Source organism: Cololabis saira, chromosome 1 (assembly GCF_033807715.1).
Source record: "Cololabis saira isolate AMF1-May2022 chromosome 1, fColSai1.1, whole genome shotgun sequence".
Classification (NCBI taxonomy): domain Eukaryota; kingdom Metazoa; phylum Chordata; class Actinopteri; order Beloniformes; family Belonidae; genus Cololabis; species Cololabis saira.
In genome coordinates, this window is record NC_084587.1 from 219,396 (window position 1) to 245,899 (window position 26,504).

The 26,504-nt window shown below is 48.9% G+C and overlaps 1 protein-coding gene across 7 annotated transcripts in view; it reads right to left on the reverse strand.

Moving 5' to 3' along the window:
• Window positions 1–5,864: 5,864 nt before the first annotated feature.
• The window catches only part of LOC133445824 (SH3 and PX domain-containing protein 2A-like), an 89,997-nt gene continuing 69,357 nt past the window's right edge, over window positions 5,865–26,504 (reverse strand). For 5 of the 7 annotated variants that reach the window (XM_061723788.1, XM_061723519.1, XM_061723695.1 and 2 more), the window contains 8 exons: window positions 26,309–26,426; window positions 23,724–24,160; window positions 23,569–23,618; window positions 22,757–22,876; window positions 11,160–11,690; window positions 10,174–10,281; window positions 7,974–8,804; window positions 5,990–6,708 (listed from right to left, as the gene is read on the reverse strand). In XM_061723788.1, the coding sequence (XP_061579772.1) occupies window positions 6,019–6,708; window positions 7,974–8,804; window positions 10,174–10,281; window positions 11,160–11,690; window positions 22,757–22,876; window positions 23,569–23,618; window positions 23,724–24,160; window positions 26,309–26,426 (2,885 nt within the window). In that variant the 3' untranslated portion in view covers window positions 5,990–6,018. Of the gene's footprint in view, window positions 5,890–5,989; window positions 6,709–7,973; window positions 8,805–10,173; window positions 10,282–11,159; window positions 11,691–22,756; window positions 22,877–23,568; window positions 23,619–23,723; window positions 24,161–26,308; window positions 26,427–26,504 lie in introns of those variants that run through there. The other 2 variants (XM_061723427.1, XM_061723604.1) reach the window with 2 other exon arrangements.

Below are 26,504 nucleotides of genomic sequence, written 5' to 3' on the forward strand. Positions count from 1 at the left end.
TCCGGTTCGTTTTAAGAATCTGATCCAACAGAACAATCATAACAGAAGGAAATAAAGAGGAATTGATGACGAGTGGTTTCCTTGCTGAGCTGGAACTAGCGCCGGCTAGCGCTAAAGCCACAGTTAGCACTAAAGCGATGGGTAACGCTATAGCGATGGCTAGTGCTAAAGCAACAGCTAGTGCTAAAGCGACAAGACTAAAGCTACGTCTAGCGCTAAAGTAACGGTTAGCGCTAAAGCGACAGCACTAAAGCAACGGCTAGTGCTAAAGTGCTAAAGCTAGCATGTTCCGTAACGCCTTCGTCAGTTTAAAGTCCAGGAAACTGATTCGGTGTAAAAGTTAGTTCCCTCTTTCAACATTATCAATAAAAAACATCTAAAACCGTAAACATTTCAGTCGGACGATACTGAGAATCCCCGACTGATCAGTGCGGATCAACTGATCACCAGGTCATTGATAACTGGGGTACTTAGTCTTGTCCTCAGATTTATTTTCTCTTATTTCTCATATTCTTCATCAGGTTGTTTGTGTTTTAACCGGATCAACTGATGATTTTTATTTTACGAACTAAAACCATCGTAAAAAGGGAACAAACTTTTACACTACTGTATTTTTCAGGATTTTTTATGAAGGTGCACAATTTAGCATCAACTTTGTCCAATAACTGATATTTGGATTAGAACATGGAGTCCTGATTGTCAAAAACATAAAAGACATAGGGCCAAATCCACAAAGAACAGATTGCGCCCGCAAGCGCTGTGAATTGCGCCACATTTGCGCTCGCAATTTGCCCCGCTTCAAGGTCCTATTCACAAAAGATTTTGCTCTAATGATATGCCGGCGCAAACACGCCCATAAAGTTTTGCAGCTGAGTGCGATTTTCCCTTGTCTGAGTAAGTGAGCGGAGCTGTTTCCAGTGTTCTCCATATTTCAGCACACAGATTGGTCCATAATGGAAACTGCAGAAATAAAAAATAAAGCGAGTGAAAATAAAACGCCATGAGGTGCAAGGGCGCAATTTCCACTGGGAACAGGGGGGACATGCCCCCCCACTTTTCAAACTCATGCTTTTGTCGCCCCCCCCCCCCCCCAGTTTTTTTTTTTTTACAGTTTAAGAACTAATGGTAGGCTCAGCCTGTAAATCATCAAGACACTGTGCGTAGACGGGACGGGAGCCCCGCTCCCCCTCCTCCCTCAGTGCTGTTCAAGGATGATTTATGGTTCCGCGTTAAATCGACGCAGAGCGTACGGCGTAGGTAACGCGGCCCGCGCACCGTACAGTTCGCGTCGCTGCATCTTTCTGGCCCTTTTTGTTTCGCAAGCAAGCTTTATAGATGAGGCCCCAGATCAGGATCTGACGGTAATTCATGTTCTGTGTTTTGCTACACACACCTACAGGTCAGCTGTTAAACACACACATTCTAGATTTATATGTTTATATGGTGGAATTGTTTGTAATAAAGCAGCCCCTACTGTATGGATGAATCCTGAGCTCCGTCCTGTTATTTTTATTTTTAAATCCGAGATAAGTCCACAACCCCACTTGATCTGACTGTGTACAGTCATGTCTGACTGTAGATTTCACCCTTAATATCATTCAGTATCACACAGGCTTGAATGATATTGAAGAGAGAGAGAAACAGAGACAGAGGGCGAGTGAGGAGTGAGTTTGCAGCAGTTAATACACGCTTCCAAAAGACGGTATTTGCTCCACTATTTTTGCGCTGGGCTTTGTGAATTAGACGGTTTTTGCAATGAGGCTTATTTGCATAGAAAGGGGGCAATTTTGCGCCGAATGTATGAATATTACCTAATTTACATGCATGCAAATGGCACAGGCGCACCATGACACTATTTGCTTGGCAGCGCAGTTTGTGGTGCAATTCTCCCTTTGCGGGTGCTTTGTGAATTAGACGCTCTCTTTTTGTCTCATTTGCACCGGTTTAGCGGCCGCAAAAGCTGCGCAATCCTTTTGTGGATTTGGCCCATAGTGTTAATAAATACGTTTCAATCCGGCATTAAAGAACAATAAATACGAAAGAAGTGATTTGCTAAAGTTGCCAGAATAATACAAAACAAAAAGAGTTTTAGCCGAACTAAAGTGAAAAACAAAACCAGGTCATTGATTTAAGATGAGAATCAATTTGGGAAAAACAGAGAAACCAAGAAAACTAGTAAAAAATAAAATAAAACGAAGGAGAACAAAGGAAAAAAAAATAAAAAATAAAACAGCTGCAGTACCTCTGAACCGCCACCGGAGGGCAGCAAAGCAGCAAAGCGCAGTTTTAGTCAGAAAACAAGAATAACACTCATTTCTTTTGAACAAAAACCATTAATAATGAGGAATAAACGTTTTTAATAAATAATTTGCTGAGTGTTTACTGCATCTTTACATGAATGCACCATAAAACAGCGTTTAAAGTGCAGTAATTCACCGAGCAGAAGAAACTCCTTCCTCGTTATTGTCGTTGTGTCTCACAGAACAAACATACAAACAAACAGATAAGCTTTAGTTAAAGTAGATAACTGCCGTCAGCCGGTCCTTAAAGTACATAACTGTGACACGATGATGCCGTCCAGCAGAAACATGATAAAGAGTTCGTGTTGGGCGTCGAGCCGGAGCTCACCGTTCCTCAGGAAACGTTTCAGCAGAATCAGACGGCGCCAGTCGTGCACATTAGCTTAGATTAGCTCTGTTTAGCTTAGATTAGCTCGGATTTGTTTAGATTAGTTCCATTTATTGATCTTATATCAGCTAGAATCGGACCGGCGCTCCTGAAACCAGAGAACCGATCCCTCAGGACGACTCTGACCCCAAAACTGTTCAGTTCTTTACGTCTAAACTAAACAAAAAAACAACGTTAAATCACGTTATTCCAGGAACTGATAGCAAAACCTTTTTTTTTGTTAGTTTAGATCGTTCCAAGTCTTTCTTTTCACTGACAAATTCACTTGTACCATAAATAATAAAATAAATAAACCTGTCAATGAACTTAAGTTTTTCTTTATTTTGATCACATTTGAGCTTGAAACCAATTTATATATATGTATATATTTAATGACGTCACCAGCAGCTGTTTAACCTTTAACCTTTAACCTCCCTCCGTACGTAAACAAAGCTACATCAGATCTGTGGTTCCTGGAGGTGAAAGTAAAGCTACATCTACACCGACGGCTATCGCTAAAGCCACAAATAGTGCTAAAGCGATGGCTAGCGCTATAGCAATGGCTAGCACTATAGCGATGGTTAGTGCTATAGCGATGGCTAGCACTATAGCGATGGCTAGCACTATAGCGATGGCTAGCGTTATAGCGATGGCTAGCGCTATAGCGATGGCTAGCACTATAGCGATGGCTATCACTAAAGTGACAGTCACTTTCTTACCTTGTTTTGCCTAAACTTGCCTTGCATTGTCTTGCCTCGTTTCACTTTGCCTTATCTTGCCTTGTTTGGAAATGGACCCGGTTGCTAGAGGAAGTGGACCAGGTCTGTACCAGGAGGTCTGTACGTATTTGAGACGTCACGGTTCTGGTTTCAGGCTGCGGTCGGAACAAGACGTCACAAAAAAGCAGAAATATTTCTGAGGAACCGTGAGCTCAGAAACCAAATAAAGCTCGACGACCCGTAACTCTGGTCTGTTCTTCCGTCGGTCGGTTCCATCGGTCGGTTCCGTCGGTCGGTTCCATCGGTCGGTTCCGTCGGTCGGTTCCATCGGACCGTCCAAGGTCGCGACCCCAGAACCTCGGAGGTCGTGACCCCAGAACCTCGGAGGTGTTCGCAGGACTATGGCACTCCAAAGATTTGGTACGTTTCCGTCTAAACGCCCCCAGGTGATTCTTCGAACCCTAAAGGCACTTTATGAGCCATCGTGGTCGGTGATGGGCGGGAGCAGCCGGGGCGGGGGCAGCCGGGGCGGGAGCCGCCGGGGTGGGAGCAGCCGGGGCGGGAGCAGCCGGGGCGGGAGCAGCCGGGGCGGGAGCAGCTGGGGCGGGAGCAGCCGGGGCGGGGGCAGCCGGGGCGGGGGCAGCCGGGGCGGGGGCAGCCGGGGCCGGGGCAGGAGCAGCCGGGGCGGGGGCAGCCGGGGTGGGGGCAGCCGGGGCGGGGGCAGCCGGGGCGGGAGCAGCCGGGGCGGGAGCAGCCGGGGCGGGGGCAGCCGGGGCCGGGGCGGGGGCAGCCGGGGCGGGAGCAGCCGGGGCGGGGGTAGCCGGGGCGGGAGCAGCCGGGGCGGGGGCGGCCGGGGCGGGGGCAGCCGGGGCGGGGGTGGCCGGGGCGGGGGCAGCCGGGGCGGGAGCAGCCGGGTCACTTCCTGTCCGGGACTCTCAAGGTTCTCAAGGCGACCAAATCCATGTCCTACATCACTTCCTGTCAAGATATTTAAAATTCCAAACACTGTTTTTGTTTTATTTATGTACAAGTTAGTAAAAGCGAAGGTCCTGGTCGGGGTGAAGTTTGTTGGGGCGAGTTGAGCCGCATTCTGTAATAACGGTGCATTTTGTAATAAACTGCCCCAACGCATTTTGTAATACATTTTGCTGCATTATGTAATAAGTTTTTCCATTTTGAGAAGATTATTATAAAATGCACTTGCAACTTTTTTATTCTCTAGATAATGTAATAACATGGTGCATTATGTAATAACAATTCTAAAGCATAGTTCATTTGTTTGTTATTGGCCTATATAATTACAAACTAAAGTTATATTTGGAGTTTTATACATAGATTTATTGGGCTACATAGCTCTGAGGGAAATTGCATAAAAAACAACAAAACATTCTTCTACATTCTTCTTCCGGCTCTCGGCGAAGGCGGACACTTCTCTGCTCCTCTCCCTCCCTATCTGCTGCTGCTTTTATCCTGTCTCGTCTTCAAAGTCTCTCCTTTTCACTCCTCCCAAACTCTACAATCATGGAATTGATTAACTGGTCTCTCAGCACAACCAGAAGTCAGGGGGTAAGGGAGCCCTCCTGCCCCGATGAGATGTTTTTTGCTGGATACACAATGGATTCCTACAAATACTGGAAACCTTTGTGTTTGGTGATTCTGTCTGTCGAGGACGTTGAAGATGCTTCATAATTGGATTTATGATAGCAGGATTGGAGTCGCCATTGATGAACCAGAGACTGAAGGCAGACGGAAAATTACTGAGGCTGCCTGTTTTCGCAATATAATTGTTGATTCTATAATCTGGCCTTGACAGGGCGGTTTTGGCCGATCGCTCTGGTCACAATCTCCCTGGTGGAATGTAAACAAGGTGACTCTGCCCCCACTAGCCCTCCCCTCTCAGGAACATCTGTGGACCTGGATCAGAACTGACCGAGCCGTCTGATAACATCAAGGACATTGGCTGAGAGCAGCTCTGGGCGAAGTTCACGGACTCATCGCTACACACACTTACTGATAAACACACCTCCCTCAACTCAACGCCTTCCTCGGCCCCCCCTCTTATCAGCCCCCCCCAACACAGTCAACAGGTTTGAGATCCGCGCCACTGGCCGCGGTGCTCACTTGGGGTACTGTGCCGGTATATAATAATCTTCTCAAAATTCGGCAGTTTAGTACAAAATGAAATGACAAAGTTATTACATTTTGGACGTTTATTACAGAATGCGGCAGGGCCTACGTCCTGGCCGGGCCTAGGTCCTGGCCGGGCCTACGTCCTGGCCGGGCCTACGTCTGGCCGGGCCTACTTCCTGGCCGGGCCTAGGTCCTGGCCGGGCCTACTTCCTGGCCGGGCCTACGACCTGGCCGGGCCTACGTCCTGGCCGGGCCTACGTCCAGGCCGGGCCTACGACCTGGCCGGGCCTACGTCCTGGCCGGGCCTACGTCCTGGCCGGGCCTACGTCCAGGCCGGGCCTACGACCTGGCCGGGCCTACTTCCTGGCCGGGCCTACGTCTGCCGGGCCTACTTCCTGGCCGGGCCTACGTCCTGGCCAGGCCTACTTCCTGGCCGGGCCTACGTCCTGGCCGGGCCTACCTCCTGGCCTAGGTCCCGGCCGGGCCTACTTCCTGGCCGGGCCTACTTCCGGCGCTCCAGGTAGTTGGAGGGCACCCAGCCCTTGCGGAGACTGTCCTGGGCCTGGCAGTACCACCAGCCGTTGGGGTTCCGCTCCAGAACCTCCAGCCGGGTCCCCTCGCTGAAGCCCATGGTCTCCTCGTCGCCGCGGTAATCGGCGATGGACACGAACACGTCCCGGCCGCCGAGGCTCAGGTTGTTGTGGATCTTCTCGATGGGCTTGGGCCGCACGGCCGACACCGGCACGCCGTTGCGCTGGCCGGCGCCGCCGCCGGTTCTGCTCAGGAACTCCTCCTGGTTGACGTTGCCGGTGCTGAAGGCCATGCCGGGCCGCCCCGGCACCACCGCCGGCCGGGCCTGGCTCTCCACCACCACGTGGGGGCGGACGGTGCTGAAGGAGGCGTTGCGGCGGACGCCCAGCGTGGCCGAGCCGGAGCCGTAGTAGCCGCCGCCGCCGCCGCTGCGGCCCAGGGACTCGTTGCGGCGCAGCGACCCGGTCAGGTAGGCGGCGCCGGCCTGGTCCTTGGTCTGGGTTGTCGTCACGAACACGGACTGCGGCCGGACGGCCACCTGCCGCACGCCGTTCCTCATGCGCACGCTGCCGTTGACCAGCGACGACGCCGACGGCTTGGAGAAGCCGCCGGGCGGCTTGGACGGGATCGGCGGGGAATCCCTCCTCAGGCGGGTCGAACCCTGGGAGACAGTTACTTAGTTAGTTCATCTTTATTTCGGTCAATCAAGCAAGACAACAAACATTTACAGGTTTTTCTTTGGTCAACATGGTGATTATTTTGACCGAAAAGCTCTGGACTTGAAGCAAAAAGATTATCTTTCCCACATTTTAACATAATAGAATATACAAAAAGAACAAATGAAGTATCATGAGCCTACAAAAAACAATAATAATAGTAATAATAACTAAACAAATTCCTCGCAGAAATTTGCAGAGTGCCACTGGGGGCTGCCCATTTGTGTACATTGCGGCATTTTTCAGCAATAAAGGTGAAGGACTCAAAACTAAGTCCGATGACACCAAACACGACTCTCTATGTCAAACCATTCAAAAGTTATAGCATTTACTGATGTTATTTGTGTGTCTGTGTGTGTGTGTGTGTGTGTGTGGGGGGGGGGGTATTTAATGACCGCCTCAGATTTCCCAGAATTCTTTTAGGCGTCTCCAGCTTTCAGGTTAAAGTATATGAAGTCTTTAGTGACTGAGTCATGTGACCAGTTCTGAGCTCTGGTTGCCCCGGCAACAAGAACCTCGACTTCAGAACCTTCCGGTTTGGCTGTGAGAAAAACCCAGATTTTGGCTTCAGACGAGGTCTCAAATCACTCTGATTTGTGAGAAAACTGTAGCTCGTAGCAGAAAAACGAAAACGTCGTGAGAGACACAGAACCCGGCAGATTCTGACCATCTTAATTTTATTCAGATATTCCTTAAAATGAGTGAGTAAGCTCAGTGCGAAGACAGAGTGAGATTCTTTTAAAGAAAACTTTTGATTACATTACAGTCAATGGGGACTGAGACAGGTATTGGCGCTGCTCTATCCCTCCCCCGTTTAAATTTTGTGCATACCCCGCCTGTCAAAGTCACATTTTATGAATCCCAACACCTATGTCTACATTCTGACCAAAAATTATTTGTCTCTTTTTTACGGTTTGGCCGTGAGCTCGAGTTACAAATAAAAATTCAGGTTATTAGTGGAACTCACTCGATCGGGACGACCCGCTCTACCACCTGATTAATATTAATGTTAATAACTGTTTTATCATTACTGCTGCCCCATTATTGATTTATTCCCCCACACTTCCACCCAGTAGGTAACGTATGGCAGTAGTAGGATCTGTATAGTGTTTGTAATGATCTTATTATTTATAATACCTTTCGTTTTAAATAAAAGATCGTTACAAACACAGATCCTGCTCCTCCCACCCCTCTGCTGATGATCCCGTACCATGTTGATGTTGTTCAGCGCCAGAACCTGCTGCTGGTTCTTGTCCAGGCTGCCGGTGCTGGACTTGTTCCCGCCGCCGCCGCCGTTGTTCCCCTGGCGCGCCGGCTCCGTCTCCGGCTCCGCCGCGGCGTCGGCCGGCGGCGGCCCTCGGGCCGGCGCTGGCCCGCGGGCCGGTTCCAGGTAGTAGCTGGGAGCCCAGCCCTCCTCGTTGCCCCAGCGGACGAACCACCAGCCGCTCTCCTGCTTCTCCAGAACCTCCAGCTCCGCCCCGGCCGGGAAGCTGAGCTCCGAGTCCTGCACCTTCTGGTAGACGTCCAGGGACCGGTACAGGACCGGGACCGGCTCCGGGTCCGAGGAGCTCCGGGACGAGTCCTGGGACCGGTACAGGGCCGGGACCGGCTCCGGGTCCGAGTCCCCGCGGCTCCCCTTGGAGTAGACGGAGGACGAGTCCTCCGAGGACGAGGCCGCCGACCCGGTCTCGGACTCGTCCCCGCCGGGCAGTCGGGTCGGCTTCAGGCCGCGGCGGTACTGGCCGGTACCGGGCCGGAGCTGCCGCCGCAGCGACCCGCCCACGTCCGTCCGCTCCGGGCTCTGCGGTTCCGACTGGGTCAGGAGGGGCTTGGGCCGCACGGACGGCTTGGGCCGGGCCGACGGGCTCTGGCCGAGCCGCCGCTCCACGTCGTCCCGGTTCCGGTCCGGGTTCCTGTCCGAGGAGGAGTGGTGGGACCGGCCCAGGGTCTGGTCCAGGTTCCGGTCCGGGTTCCGGTCCGAGGAGGAGTGGTGGGACCGGCCCAGGGTCTGGCTCCGCCGGGTCGTCTCCGGGGTCACGGTCTTGAAACACAAAGTCATGTTTTCAGGGTAAACCAAAGAGAAACGGATCAAAAAACAATGTTCATTAGTCAATTAAAGGGCATCTTCACACTGAATATAATACACAGTGTCAAGGTGCAAAAACACCTCGGCACACAAAGCAACACCATCATTACAGGACTTGCATGTGGGTGTGTCGGGGGGGGCACAGTACATCCAAGTGATCGCTGTCTGGCGCTCGAAACCCGGAGACTGTTGGGGGGGCTGATAAGAGGGGGGGCCGAGGAAGGTGTTGAGTTGAGGGAGGTGTTTATCAGTAAGTGTGTGTAGCGGTAAGTCCGTGAACTTCTCTCAGAGCTGCTCTCAGCCAATGTCCTTGATGTTATCAGACGGCTCGGTCAGTTCTGAAACAGGTCCACAGGTGTTCCTGAGAGGGGAGGGCTAGTGGGGGCAGAGTCACCTTGTTTACATTCCACCAGGGAGATTGTGACCAGAACGATCGGCCAAACCGCCCTGTCAAGGTCAGATTATAGAATCAACAATTATATTGAAAACAGACAGACTCAGTAATTTTATGTCTGTGTTCAGTCTCTGGTTCATCAAAGGCAACTCCAAGCCGAGCTTCCAACTTCTCCAAGGTCTTATCCATCTTGTCAATGAGCTCAAAGACGCCGCCAGCCTGAGATTCTGTTCAAGAATCACATCCAGCTTACGGCTTTGCTCCCCCAGCGTTAAAGTCTGAGTGTTGATCACCTTGCTTGATCCTTCAGCCACGTCCGGCAGCTCTGAAAGAGCCAGAACAGCTGTCGACGACTTACGCGTTTGTCGGTAGACCAGGAATCCCCCTCCTCCGATCAGGAGAAATCCTGCTATCATAAATCCAATTATGAAGCATCTTCAACGTCCTCGACAGACAGAATCACCAAACACAACGGTTTCCAATGTTTCCAGGAATCCATTGTGTATCCAGTAAAAAACGTCCCATCGGGGCAGGAGGGCTCCCTTACCCCCTGACTTCTGATTGTGCTGAGAGACCAGTTAATCAATTCCATGATTGTAGAGTTTGGGAGGAGTACTGGAGTACTGGAGTACTGTAGCACTGGAGTACTGTAGTACCGTAGTACAGGTCATAGTATACTATCGTTGTGGTTGTAGTGCTAGTATTACTAGTACTAGCTCGGGCTGAGGCCAAACTGAATTCTGAGTTTTCTGTTTTCCTTTAACTTTTCCAGCTCGATCAACAGATTCAGGTTCGATCACAACACTATCCGTGTTTGACCACAGCTGTTTTCTGTTATTTTATAACTTTGTTGTAGTTTAGTTTTTTGTTTTTTTGTTTGTTTGTTTTTAGTTTTTTTATTATGTTTATTGGAAGTTTTTTTGTTTTCACCTTTGTTTTTGTCATGGGCCGGCTGTCGGGAAGCGGGGACGACCCGGACGGTCTCCGCGGGACGGTGGAGGACTGGTAGGTGCGGGGCGACCCGGGGGCACTGGAACCCTTAAAGCAAGGCAAGGAAAGTTTATTAGTGTAGCACAATTCAACACAAGGTAACACAAAGTGCTTTACATCAACATTAAAAGCGGCAGGACACAATTATAACATAAATTAAAGCTGCAAGCAGCGATGAACGGATGAACGGGCCTTCGCGCGTGCAATTTTCACCAATGAAGGTCAAGGACTCAAAACTGAGTCCGATGACTCCACGATGAGTCTTTATGTCAAACCATTCAAAAGTTATAGCAGAAAGTAGGAACTATCAAATATGGACCAATCAGATGAAGGTGGGGGCTTTTTGGCGTCTAGCGTCGCCACGGTAACACTTTTGACTGAGAAAAGTAATGCGTGTAGTCGCAGGATGGAGACGCACATTTTGATGTATAACACACCTGGGTGCACGTTACGGTTCGGGCTGAATTAACGGCTGAAGAAATATCATAAATTGCGCCAAAATTACACGATTAATTCAAAATGTCCGACTTCCTGTTGGGTTTGGGCCATGGCTCCAAGAGACTTTTCTTTAAGTTGTGACATGATACAGGTGTGTACCGATTTTCGTGCATGTACGTCAAACCGTATTGTGGGGCTTGAGGCACAAAGTTTTCTAGGGGGCGCTGTTGAGCCGTTAGGCCACGCCCATTAATGAAAACCAGGAAATATCACATTTTTCGCATCAAAATGAGCATAGATGAATATCTCAAAAACCGTAATAGCTAACATGAGGAAACAAAAATATGTTGTAGTACAACGCGTCCCAGGTTTTTCAATGTTGTAATGATGTTTGTACGATAAACCGTTGCCTAGCAACAAGCATCCAAAATAAAATGTATTTTTTTTAAATTTATTTAAAGTTAAATATTACAAAAACCGTAACTCACCTTAGCCTTAGCCGTTCTGTCCCGGAAGCTGCCGTCGTTCTCGTAGATGCACTCCTCCTTCCCGATTTCCTCCACCGAACGACGGAACGAGGTCCTGCGACGGGCGAAGACGGGCGAGGCCTTGCAGACGGGGGGCGGGGCCTTGCTGGAAGGGGGCGGGGCCTTGCTGGAAGGGGGCGGGGCCTTGCTGGAGGGCGGGGAGCCACGGTACTTGTTGTTGTCGTCGTCGTCGGACTCGAGCTCGGCTCCCACCGCCGGGACGTCGTACTCGGGCTCCTCGTAGGGCGTCCGGCCCGCCGGCGGCTCCGCGGAGGTCTTGGGCGGCGCCGGGTTGGAGGGCTGGGTCCGGGCCTCCTCCGGGTCGGGCTTCTTGACGGGCGGGTCTGGGGGCGGGACCTTGGGCCGGGTCAGCGTGCTGCTGCGCCGGTTCAGGCTGGGCTTCTTGCGCTTGTCGATGTAGCTGCAGGGAGCCCAGCCCTCCTGCTCCCCGATCTGCACGTACCACCAGCCGCCCGGGTTCTTCTCAATCACCTGCAACCGAGACCAGAACCGGTCAGCCCCTGGTGCATGCTGGGAAATAACCAGGACTACTGTAACAGCCTGCTCATCAGTATCTACTACTGTAACAGCCTGCTCATCAGTACTGGACTACTGTAACAGCCTGCTCATCAGTACTGGACTACTGTAACAGCCTGCTCATCAGTATCAACTACTGTAACAGCCTGCTCATCAGTACTGGAATACTGTAACAGCCTGCTCATCAGTACTGGACTACTGTAACAGCCTGCTCATCAGTACTGGACTACTGTAACAGCCTGCTCATCAGTACTGGACTACTGTAACAGCCTGCTCATCAGTACTGGACTACTGTAACAGCCTGCTCATCAGTATCAACTACTGTAACAGCCTGCTCATCAGTATCAACTACTGTAACAGCCTGCTCATCAGTATCAACTACTGTAACAGCCTGTTCATCAGTATCAACTACTGTAACGGCCTGCTCATCAGTATCAACTACTGTAACAGCCTGCTCATCAGTATCAACTACTGTAACAGCCTGCTCATCAGTATCAACTACTGTAACAGCCTGCTCATCAGTATCAACTACTGTAACAGCCTGTTCATCAGTATCAACTACTGTAACAGCCTGCTCATCAGTACTGGACTACTGTAACAGCCTGCTCATCAGTACTGGACTACTGTAACAGCCTGCTCATCAGTACTGGACTACTGTAACAGCCTGCTCATCAGTATCAACTACTGTAACAGCCTGCTCATCAGTACTGGACTACTGTAACAGCCTGCTCATCGGTACTGGACTACTGTAACAGCCTGCTCATCAGTATCAACTACTGTAACAGCCTGCTCATCAGTATCAACTACTGTAACAGCCTGCTCATCAGTACTGGACTACTGTAACAGCCTGCTCATCAGTACTGGACTACTGTAACAGCCTGCTCATCAGTATCAACTACTGTAACAGCCTGCTCATCAGTACTGGACTACTGTAACAGCCTGCTCATCAGTACTGGACTACTGTAACAGCCTGCTCATCAGTATCGACTACTGTAACAGCCTGCTCATCAGTACTGGACTACTGTAACAGCCTGCTCATCAGTACTGGACTACTGTAACAGCCTGCTCATCAGTACTGGACTACTGTAACAGCCTGCTCATCAGTACTGGACTACTGTAACAGCCTGCTCATCAGTACTGGACTACTGTAACAGCCTGCTCATCAGTATTGGACTACTGTAACAGCCTGCTCATCAGTACTGGACTACTGTAACAGCCTGCTCATCAGTATCAACTACTGTAACAGCCTGCTCATCAGTATCAACTACTGTAACAGCCTGCTCATCAGTATCAACTACTGTAACAGCCTGTTCATCAGTATCAACTACTGTAACGGCCTGCTCATCAGTATCAACTACTGTAACAGCCTGCTCATCAGTATCAACTACTGTAACAGCCTGCTCATCAGTATCAACTACTGTAACAGCCTGTTCATCAGTATCAACTACTGTAACGGCCTGCTCATCAGTATCAACTACTGTAACGGCCTGCTCATCAGTATCAACTACTGTAACAGCCTGCTCATCAGTATCAACTACTGTAACAGCCTGTTCATCAGTATCAACTACTGTAACAGCCTGCTCATCAGTACTGGACTACTGTAACAGCCTGCTCATCAGTACTGGACTACTGTAACAGCCTGCTCATCAGTACTGGACTACTGTAACAGCCTGCTCATCAGTATCAACTACTGTAACAGCCTGCTCATCGGTACTGGACTACTGTAACAGCCTGCTCATCAGTATCAACTACTGTAACAGCCTGCTCATCAGTACTGGACTACTGTAACAGCCTGCTCATCAGTACTGGACTACTGTAACAGCCTGCTCATCAGTACTGGACTACTGTAACAGCCTGCTCATCTGTACTGGACTACTGTAACAGCCTGCTCATCAGTATCAACTACTGTAACAGCCTGCTCATCAGTATCAACTACTGTAACAGCCTGCTCATCAGTACTGGACTACTGTAACAGCCTGCTCATCAGTACTGGACTACTGTAACAGCCTGCTCATCAGTACTGGACTACTGTAACAGCCTGCTCATCAGTACTGCACTACTGTAACAGCCTGCTCATCAGTATCGACTACTGTAACAGCCTGCTCATCAGTACTGGACTACTGTAACAGCCTGCTCATCAGTACTGGACTACTGTAACAGCCTGCTCATCAGTATCAACTACTGTAACAGCCTGCTCATCAGTATCAACTACTGTAACAGCCTGCTCATCATTACTGGACTACTGTAACAGCCTGCTCATCAGTACTGGACTACTGTAACAGCCTGCTCATCAGTATCAACTACTGTAACAGCCTGCTCATCAGTACTGGACTACTGTAACAGCCTGCTCATCAGTACTGGACTACTGTAACAGCCTGCTCATCAGTACTGGACTACTGTAACAGCCTGCTCATCAGTACTGGACTACTGTAACAGCCTGCTCATCAGTATCTACTACTGTAACAGCCTGCTCATCAGTATCTACTACTGTAACAGCCTGCTCATCAGTACTGGACTACTGTAACAGCCTGCTCATCAGTATCAACTACTGTAACAGCCTGCTCATCAGTACTGGACTACTGTAACAGCCTGCTCATCAGTATCAACTACTGTAACAGCCTGCTCATCAGTACTGGACTACTGTAACAGCCTGCTCATCAGTACTGGACTACTGTAACAGCCTGCTCATCAGTATCGACTACTGTAACAGCCTGCTCATCAGTACTGGACTACTGTAACAGCCTGCTCATCAGTACTGGACTACTGTAACAGCCTGCTCATCAGTATCAACTACTGTAACAGCCTGCTCATCAGTATCAACTACTGTAACAGCCTGCTCATCATTACTGGACTACTGTAACAGCCTGCTCATCAGTACTGGACTACTGTAACAGCCTGCTCATCAGTATCAACTACTGTAACAGCCTGCTCATCAGTACTGGACTACTGTAACAGCCTGCTCATCAGTACTGGACTACTGTAACAGCCTGCTCATCAGTACTGGACTACTGTAACAGCCTGCTCATCAGTATCTACTACTGTAACAGCCTGCTCATCAGTATCTACTACTGTAACAGCCTGCTCATCAGTACTGGACTACTGTAACAGCCTGCTCATCAGTACTGGACTACTGTAACAGCCTGCTCATCAGTACTGGACTACTGTAACAGCCTGCTCATCAGTATCTACTACTGTAACAGCCTGCTCATCAGTACTGGACTACTGTAACAGCCTGCTCATCAGTATCAACTACTGTAACAGCCTGCTCATCAGTATCCACTACTGTAACAGCCTGCTCATCAGTATCCACTACTGTAACAGCCTGCTCATCAGTATCAACTACTGTAACAGCCTGCTCATCAGTATCAACTACTGTAACAGCCTGCTCATCAGTACTGGACTACTGTAACAGCCTGCTCATCAGTACTGGACTACTGTAACAGCCTGCTCATCTGTACTGGACTACTGTAACAGCCTGCTCATCAGTATCAACTACTGTAACAGCCTGCTCATCAGTATCAACTACTGTAACAGCCTGCTCATCAGTACTGGACTACTGTAACAGCCTGCTCATCAGTACTGGACTACTGTAACAGCCTGCTCATCAGTACTGGACTACTGTAACAGCCTGCTCATCAGTACTGGACTACTGTAACAGCCTGCTCATCAGTATCAACTACTGTAACAGCCTGCTCATCGGTACTGGACTACTGTAACAGCCTGCTCATCAGTATCAACTACTGTAACAGCCTGCTCATCAGTACTGGACTACTGTAACAGCCTGCTCATCAGTACTGGACTACTGTAACAGCCTGCTCATCAGTACTGGACTACTGTAACAGCCTGCTCATCTGTACTGGACTACTGTAACAGCCTGCTCATCAGTATCAACTACTGTAACAGCCTGCTCATCAGTATCAACTACTGTAACAGCCTGCTCATCAGTACTGGACTACTGTAACAGCCTGCTCATCAGTACTGGACTACTGTAACAGCCTGCTCATCAGTACTGGACTACTGTAACAGCCTGCTCATCAGTACTGCACTACTGTAACAGCCTGCTCATCAGTATCGACTACTGTAACAGCCTGCTCATCAGTACTGGACTACTGTAACAGCCTGCTCATCAGTACTGGACTACTGTAACAGCCTGCTCATCAGTATCAACTACTGTAACAGCCTGCTCATCAGTATCAACTACTGTAACAGCCTGCTCATCATTACTGGACTACTGTAACAGCCTGCTCATCAGTACTGGACTACTGTAACAGCCTGCTCATCAGTATCAACTACTGTAACAGCCTGCTCATCAGTACTGGACTACTGTAACAGCCTGCTCATCAGTACTGGACTACTGTAACAGCCTGCTCATCAGTACTGGACTACTGTAACAGCCTGCTCATCAGTATCTACTACTGTAACAGCCTGCTCATCAGTATCTACTACTGTAACAGCCTGCTCATCAGTACTGGACTACTGTAACAGCCTGCTCATCAGTATCAACTACTGTAACAGCCTGCTCATCAGTACTGGACTACTGTAACAGCCTGCTCATCAGTATCAACTACTGTAACAGCCTGCTCATCAGTACTGGACTACTGTAACAGCCTGCTCATCAGTACTGGACTACTGTAACAGCCTGCTCATCAGTATCGACTACTGTAACAGCCTGCTCATCAGTACTGGACTACTGTAACAGCCTGCTCATCAGTACTGGACTACTGTAACAGCCTGCTCATCAGTATCAACTACTGTAACAGCCTGCTCATCAGTATCAACTACTGTAACAGCCTGCTCATCATTACTGGACTACTGTAACAGCCTGCTCATCAGTACTGGACTACTGTAACAGCCTGCTCATCAGTATCAACTACTGTAACAGCCTGCTCATCAGTACTGGACTACTGTAACAGCCTGCTCATCAGTACTGGACTACTGTAACAGCCTGCTCATCAGTACTGGACTACTGTAACAGCCTGCTCATCAGTATCTACTACTGTAACAGCCTGCTCATCAGTATCTACTACTGTAACAGCCTGCTCATCAGTACTGGACTACTGTAACAGCCTGCTCATCAGTACTGGACTACTGTAACAGCCTGCTCATCAGTACTGGACTACTGTAACAGCCTGCTCATCAGTATCTACTACTGTAACAGCCTGCTCATCAGTACTGGACTACTGTAACAGCCTGCTCATCAGTATCAACTACTGTAACAGCCTGCTCATCAGTATCCACTACTGTAACAGCCTGCTCATCAGTATCCACTACTGTAACAGCCTGCTCATCAGTATCAACTACTGTAACAGCCTGCTCATCAGTATCAACTACTGTAACAGCCTGCTCATCAGTACTGGACTACTGTAACAGCCTGCTCATCAGTACTGGACTACTGTAACAGCCTGCTCATCAGTGCTGGACTACTGTAACAGCCTGCTCATCAGTATCAACTACTGTAACAGCCTGCTCATCAGTATCAACTACTGTAACAGCCTACTCATCAGTACTGGACTACTGTAACAGCCTGCTCATCAGTATCAACTACTGTAACAGCCTGCTCATCAGTATCAACTACTGTAACAGCCTGCTCATCAGTATCAACTACTGTAACAGCCTGCTCATCATTACTGGACTACTGTAACAGCCTGCTCATCAGTACTGGACTACTGTAACAGCCTGCTCATCAGTATCAACTACTGTAACAGCCTGCTCATCAGTACTGGACTACTGTAACAGCCTGCTCATCAGTACTGGACTACTGTAACAGCCTGCTCATCAGTACTGGACTACTGTAACAGCCTGCTCATCAGTATCTACTACTGTAACAGCCTGCTCATCAGTATCTACTACTGTAACAGCCTGCTCATCAGTACTGGACTACTGTAACAGCCTGCTCATCAGTACTGGACTACTGTAACAGCCTGCTCATCAGTACTGGACTACTGTAACAGCCTGCTCATCAGTATCTACTACTGTAACAGCCTGCTCATCAGTACTGGACTACTGTAACAGCCTGCTCATCAGTATCAACTACTGTAACAGCCTGCTCATCAGTACTGGACTACTGTAACAGCCTGCTCATCAGTACTGGACTACTGTAACAGCCTGCTCATCAGTATCGACTACTGTAACAGCCTGCTCATCAGTACTGGACTACTGTAACAGCCTGCTCATCAGTACTGGACTACTGTAACAGCCTGCTCATCAGTACTGGACTACTGTAACAGCCTGCTCATCAGTATCCACTACTGTAACAGCCTGCTCATCAGTATCCACTACTGTAACAGCCTGCTCATCAGTATCAACTACTGTAACAGCCTGCTCATCAGTATCAACTACTGTAACAGCCTGCTCATCAGTACTGGACTACTGTAACAGCCTGCTCATCAGTACTGGACTACTGTAACAGCCTGCTCATCAGTGCTGGACTACTGTAACAGCCTGCTCATCAGTGCTGGACTACTGTAACAGCCTGCTCATCAGTACTGGACTACTGTAACAGCCTGCTCATCAGTACTGGACTACTGTAACAGCCTGCTCATCAGTACTGGACTACTGTAACAGCCTGCTCATCAGTATCAACTACTGTAACAGCCTGCTTATCAGTATCAACTACTGTAACAGCCTACTCATCAGTACTGGACTACTGTAACAGCCTGCTCATCAGTATCTACTACTGTAACAGCCTGCTCATCAGTATCAACTACTGTAACAGCCTGCTCATCAGTATCAACTACTGTAACAGCCTGCTCATCAGTATCAACTACTGTAACAGCCTGTTCATCAGTATCAACTACTGTAACGGCCTGCTCATCAGTATCAACTACTGTAACAGCCTGCTCATCAGTATCAACTACTGTAACAGCCTGTTCATCAGTATCAACTACTGTAACAGCCTGCTCATCAGTATCAACTACTGTAACAGCCTGTTCATCAGTATCAACTACTGTAACGGCCTGCTCATCAGTATCAACTACTGTAACAGCCTGCTCATCAGTATCAACTACTGTAACAGCCTGTTCATCAGTATCAACTACTGTAACAGCCTGCTCATCAGTACTGGACTACTGTAACAGCCTGCTCATCAGTACTGGACTACTGTAACAGCCTGCTCATCAGTACTGGACTACTGTAACAGCCTGCTCATCAGTATCAACTACTGTAACAGCCTGCTCATCAGTACTGGACTACTGTAACAGCCTGCTCATCGGTACTGGACTACTGTAACAGCCTGCTCATCAGTATCAACTACTGTAACAGCCTGCTCATCAGTACTGGACTACTGTAACAGCCTGCTCATCAGTACTGGACTACTGTAACAGCCTGCTCATCAGTACTGGACTACTGTAACAGCCTGCTCATCTGTACTGGACTACTGTAACAGCCTGCTCATCAGTATCAACTACTGTAACAGCCTGCTCATCAGTATCAACTACTGTAACAGCCTGCTCATCAGTACTGGACTACTGTAACAGCCTGCTCATCAGTACTGGACTACTGTAACAGCCTGCTCATCAGTATCGACTACTGTAACAGCCTGCTCATCAGTACTGGACTACTGTAACAGCCTGCTCATCAGTACTGGACTACTGTAACAGCCTGCTCATCAGTATCATCAGTATCGACTACTGTAACAGCCTGCTCATCAGTACTGGACTACTGTAACAGCCTGCTCATCAGTACTGGACTACTGTAACAGCCTGCTCATCAGTATCAACTACTGTAACAGCCTGCTCATCAGTACTGGACTACTGTAACAGCCTGCTCATCAGTACTGGACTACTGTAACAGCCTGCTCATCAGTACTGGACTACTGTAACAGCCTGCTCATCAGTATCTACTACTGTAACAGCCTGCTCATCAGTATCTACTACTGTAACAGCCTGCTCATCAGTACTGGACTACTGTAACAGCCTGCTCATCAGTACTGGACTACTGTAACAGCCTGCTCATCAGTATCAACTACTGTAACAGCCTGCTCATCAGTACTGGACTACTGTAACAGCCTGCTCATCAGTACTGGACTACTGTAACAGCCTGCTCATCAGTATCGACTACTGTAACAGCCTGCTCATCAGTACTGGACTACTGTAACAGCCTGCTCATCAGTACTGGACTACTGTAACAGCCTGCTCATCAGTATCAACTACTGTAACAGCCTGCTCATCAGTATCAACTACTGTAACAGCCTGCTCATCATTACTGGACTACTGTAACAGCCTGCTCATCAGTACTGGACTACTGTAACAGCCTGCTCATCAGTATCAACTACTGTAACAGCCTGCTCATCAGTACTGGACTACTGTAACAGCCTGCTCATCAGTACTGGACTACTGTAACAGCCTGCTCATCAGTACTGGACTACTGTAACAGCCTGCTCATCAGTACTGGACTACTGTAACAGCCTGCTCATCAGTATCTACTACTGTAACAGCCTGCTCATCAGTATCTACTACTGTAACAGCCTGCTCATCAGTACTGGACTACTGTAACAGCCTGCTCATCAGTACTGGACTACTGTAACAGCCTGCTCATCAGTACTGGACTACTGTAACAGCCTGCTCATCAGTATCTACTACTGTAACAGCCTGCTCATCAGTACTGGACTACTGTAACAGCCTGCTCATCAGTATCAACTACTGTAACAGCCTGCTCATCAGTATCCACTACTGTAACAGCCTGCTCATCAGTATCCACTACTGTAACAGCCTGCTCATCAGTATCAACTACTGTAACAGCCTGCTCATCAGTATCAACTACTGTAACAGCCTGCTCATCAGTACTGGACTACTGTAACAGCCTGCTCATCAGTACTGGACTACTGTAACAGCCTGCTCATCAGTGCTGGACTACTGTAACAGCCTGCTCATCAGTGCTGGACTACTGTAACAGCCTGCTCATCAGTATCAACTACTGTAACAGCCTGCTCATCAGTATCAACTACTGTAACAGCCTACTCATCAGTACTGGACTACTGTAACAGCCTGCTCATCAGTATCAACTACTGTAACAGCCTGCTCATCAGTATCAACTACTGTAACAGCCTGCTCATCAGTATCAACTACTGTAACAGCCTGCTCATCATTACTGGACTACTGTAACAGCCTGCTCATCAGTACTGGACTACTGTAACAGCCTGCTCATCAGTATCAACTACTGTAACAGCCTGCTCATCAGTACTGGACTACTGTAACAGCCTGCTCATCAGTACTGGACTACTGTAACAGCCTGCTCATCAGTATCTACTACTGTAACAGCCTGCTCATCAGTATCTACTACTGTAACAGCCTGATCATCAGTACTGGACTACTGTAACAGCCTGCTCATCAGTACTGGACTACTGTAACAGCCTGCTCATCAGTACTGGACTACTGTAACAGCCTGCTCATCAGTATCTACTACTGTAACAGCCTGCTCATCAGTACTGGACTACTGTAACAGCCTGCTCATCAGTATCAACTACTGTAACAGCCTGCTCATCAGTATCCACTACTGTAACAGCCTGCTCATCAGTATCCACTACTGTAACAGCCTGCTCATCAGTATCAACTACTGTAACAGCCTGCTCATCAGTATCAACTACTGTAACAGCCTGCTCATCAGTACTGGACTACTGTAACAGCCTGCTCATCAGTACTGGACTACTGTAACAGCCTGCTCATCAGTGCTGGACTACTGTAACAGCCTGCTCATCAGTGCTGGACTACTGTAACAGCCTGCTCATCAGTATCAACTACTGTAACAGCCTGCTCATCAGTATCAACTACTGTAACAGCCTACTCATCAGTACTGGACTACTGTAACAGCCTGCTCATCAGTATCTACTACTGTAACAGCCTGCTCATCAGTACTGGACTACTGTAACAGCCTGCTCATCAGTGCTGGACTACTGTAACAGCCTGCTCATCAGTGCTGGACTACTGTAACAGCCTGCTCATCAGTATCAACTACTGTAACAGCCTGCTCATCAGTATCAACTACTGTAACAGCCTGCTCATCAGTACTGGACTACTGTAACAGCCTGCTCATCAGTACTGGACTACTGTAACAGCCTGCTCATCAGTATCAACTACTGTAACAGCCTGCTCATCAGTATCCACTACTGTAACAGCCTGCTCATCAGTATCAACTACTGTAACAGCCTGTTCATCAGTACTGGACTACTGTAACAGCCTGCTCATCAGTACTGGACTACTGTAACAGCCTGTTCATCAGTATCAACTACTGTAACAGCCTGCTCATCAGTATCAACTACTGTAACAGCCTGCTCATCAGTACTGGACTACTGTAACAGCCTGCTCATCAGTACTGGACTACTGTAACAGCCTGTTCATCAGTATCAACTACTGTAACAGCCTGCTCATCAGTATCAACTACTGTAACAGCCTGCTCATCAGTACTGGACTACTGTAACAGCCTGCTCATCAGTACTGGACTACTGTAACAGCCTGCTCATCAGTATCTACTACTGTAACAGCCTGCTCATCAGTATCAACTACTGTAACAGCCTGCTCATCAGTACTGGACTACTGTAACAGCCTGCTCATCAGTATCAACTACTGTAACAGCCTGCTCATCAGTATCAACTACTGTAACAGCCTACTCATCAGTATCAACTACTGTAACAGCCTGCTCATCAGTACTGGACTACTGTAACAGCCTGCTCATCAGTACTGCACTACTGTAACAGCCTGCTCATCAATATCTACTACTGTAACAGCCTGCTCATCAGTACTGGACTACTGTAACAGCCTGCTCATCAGTACTGGCCTACTGTAACAGCCTGCTCATCAGTACTGGACTACTGTAACAGCCTGCTCATCAGTACTGGACTACTGTAACAGCCTGCTCATCAGTACTGGACTACTGTAACAGCCTGCTCATCAGTACTGGACTACTGTAACAGCCTGCTCATCAGTATCAACTACTGTAACAGCCTGCTCATCAGTACTGGACTACTGTAACAGCCTGCTCATCAGTACTGGACTACTGTAACAGCCTGCTCATCAACGTTCTCTTACGTCGGCCTTCTGTCCTCCGCGGAAGCTGATGCCGTCGGAGATGGAGGACTGGAAGTCTGCGATGGTGTAGTACTCGGCCTCCACCACCGGGGGCTCGGGGGGCTTGGGCAGCTGGAACCCCTGGAGGAGGAAGAGACGGAACCGTTACCGGCTGGAGGAAGAAAAGACGGAACGGTTACCGACTGGAGGAAGAAAAGACGGAACGGTTACCGGCTGGAGGTCACGACCTTCTTTAAAGTTGTTTCTGGAAAACTAAGAACTAAGACTAAGAACCTCCATGATTCAACAGGTTTAGATCTTGCACCAGGAACTCTCAGTAGATGATTCTTCCAGAAGGAACTAGATGGTTCCTCCAGCTAGAGGTTTACTAAACACTAACTATAGGCTTTACTAAACAGAAAGGTTTTAAGTTTAGTTTTAAAGGTGGAGGTGGTGTCAGCCTCCTTAACCCAGATTGGAAGTTGGTTCCATAGTAATGGTGCCTGATAGCAGAACGCCCGCCCTCCAAATCTACATTTAGATACTCTAGGAACTACGAGTAAACCTGCACTCTGGGAGCAGAGAGCTCTGCCAGGAACATAAGGCACTATCAGGTCTTGTAAATACTGCGGAGCTAAGCCGTTTTGGGCTTTATACGCAAGATGGTTCCTTCAGCAGGAACTACATGGTTTTGAAGGAATTATGGTTCCTTCTTCTTCTCAAGGTGACTCAGAACTTTCTGTCTTGTCAATCAGGTCCAGACCAGGTCTAGACCAGTTCTAGACCAGGTCCAGACCTGGACCTGGACTAGACCTGCTGCTGTTTGTTCTTACCAGGTGTGTTTCTCTCCGTGGGGGCGGTTTCTGCCTCAGGTTTGGAGATCCTGGTGGAGAGAACAACACGGGGTTAGAGATGATCGGGTCCAGACGGGTCTGGTACTGCTGGTACCAGGTCTGGTACCGCTGGTACCGGGTCTGGTGGTTCTCACCTATCTCCACGCGGTGCGGCGCCACCCGGGCCACGGCCGGTGACCCGGTCTCCCGGGCCTTAGCGGCGGCGGCGGCGCTAGCGGCGATGCCCAGGCAGGGGCTGTTGGTGTCGCGGCCGGCGCTGAGCCGGCGGCCCGTCTCGGCGTTGATCTCAGAGCTGTAGGGCAGCGGCAGGCCGGCCTGGCGCTGCTCCGGCGCCGGCCCGGCGGTGCTGGCGGTGCCAGCGGTGCTGGCCGACCCGGCCGACCCGGCCGACCCGGCGGTACCGGCCTCGCCCTCCGCCGGCTCCTTCTCCCTCTTCTGCAGCAGGTTGCTGATCTCCATGATGTTGCCGATGATTTCCACCGGGCCGCTCAGCGGCTTCTTCCGCGGAGAGAAATCCTCGTTCAGTTTCTTCAGGTACGAGGCCGGAGCCCAGCCCTCCCTCCCCCGGTACCTGGGGGTCAGAGGTCAAAGGTCAGGGGTCAGGGGAGCCCAGCCCTCCCTCCCCCGGTACCTGGGGGTCAGAGGTCAAAGGTCAGGGGTCAGGGGAGCCCAGCCCTCCCTCCCCCGGTACCTGGGGGTCAGAGGTCAAAGGTCAGGGGTCAGGGGAGCCCAGCCCTCCCTCCCCCGGTACCTGGGGGTCAGAGGTCAGGTGTCAAAACTGTGTGAAACTATGGGCCCGATTTACTAAGATCCTAAATAAAGAGTACTAAATTGCGTGTGCACTGAAAAAGTTTGCACGTGATGTTGTTGTGTGTTTTGCGGGTGATCAACTAAGATTGCGTGCGCAATTGATAACAGGTGCAAACCTCAGTATTTAAATGAGGTGTTGCGCGTCTTACGGTTTGCGCCATGGAGAGTCTGGATGAAAAGCAGGATATAGTCGCAAGCGCAAAATGAAATTTGACGAGTTGGAGTTAGAGATATTAGTGGAAGAGGCAAATTGTTGTGCCGTATTCAGCACCCCTGCCGTGAAAAGCACCCCCTCGTATATTCAATGATAAGTAGACCAAGAAAAAAAACAATATATTTATATATACACACTCACACAAACACACACTTAGGAGTTTATATTATATATATTTACAAATATTATGGAAGACAACACAGTAAGCAGGCTATTAATTAATGACATCAATAACCATTTACCAGATTTTTGTTATCTGTGACTGTGATTGTGGGAAAGTATGACTATTGTGGAATCCATGAGCGCATTTAAACATGAATCATTAACACAAAACTGGACGCTAAACAGAACGTGACACAGAATGAGAATATAATTTTTGTCAGACGAGGGGGTGCTTTTCACGGCAGGGGTGCTGAATACGGCACAACACCGGGGTATGAAGACTGCAGAACAAGTATAGGCGCACAATAAGAAACACTTTTTTCTCCATGAAAACACGTGATTTATTTATTATCACAAATAAAAAAATGAAGGTGCCTCCTGTGGCAACCTTTTGCTGAATAATACTCGATTTAACATTCCAATATAATATTTCTCCTTTTGCATGTGGAGATTAGCACCTTCCTTTCAAACGTATTAAATACAGACGCAATCACAATCCCCGCAAAAACTTTCAGGCTTGGTAAATCTCATTGCGCGTGGTAAATGGACCAATTTGCATTTTCCCCTCCCAGTATTTAGGATTTCTGGCGGGTACGCCCCATATTGATTATTCATCAGGGCAAAAGTACTAAATGAACAGCGTGTGCTATTTTGCTCATTTGAGAGACGCAGTCCTCTTTGCACGCTGTTAGTAGATCAGCTGGCACTTTGGTTTGCGGGTGCTGTCAAGTTTGCACAGGTTTTTACACACGCAAACCTTTAGTAAATCAGGCCCTAAGTGTGTAATGTATTCACTATTGTAATATATGTAAATGTCTGTAAGATGGTGTTAGTATTAAGATTGATGTGTCAGGTTGTTCTCCTGTTCCTTCTATCTTAAATAGAAGCAAAATAACAAGAACAGAAACTTTTTGCACGTTTTATTTGTATTTGTTTTAACTTGTTGTTTAACTTGTCTCTCTTTTATATTTTTAGCCGATGGAAACTAGCTCTGGAGCTAAAACTGGGTGCATTTGCATTTTTAATTCTAAATGTATATGAATGTACACTGTCCCTTCCCAAATAAACTGAATTCAATTGAATTGAAAAGGTCAGAGGTCAGAGGTCAGGGGAGCCCAGCCCTCCCTCCCCCGGTACCTGGTCCCGGTCCCTAGTCCTGGTCCTGGTCCTGGACCAGTACCAGGTTCCGGACCCACCTGATGTACCACCAGCCCTCCAGGTTCTTCTGGATCACCTCCACTGTGACTCCCTGGTCCCTCCCCGGTCAGGTCTTGGTCCCCGTCCCTAGTCCTAGTCCTAGTCCTAGTCCAGGTCCAGGTCCAGGTTCTGGTCCTACCTGATGAACCACCAGCCCTCCAGGTTCTTCTGGATCACCTCCACCTTGACTCCCTGGTTCCCCCCTAGTCCTGGTCCTGGTCCCCGTCCCTGGTCCTAGTCCCCCCCTAGTCCTGGTCCTAGTCCTGGTCCTAGTCCTAGTCCCCGGGCCCCGGTCCCTGGTCCTAGTCCAGGTCCAGGTCCTGGTACCGGTCCTACCTGATGTACCACCAGCCCTCCAGGTTCTTCTGGATCACCTCCACCGTGACTCCTCTCTCGAAGCTCACCTCGTCTTTCCCCTGGCTGAGGTACGGCTGGATGCTCACGTACTTCTCCTCTGGAGGACCACAGAAGAAGAACCAGGAGTCAGAGAAGAAGAACCACAGAAGAAGAACCAGGAGTCAGAGAAGAAGAA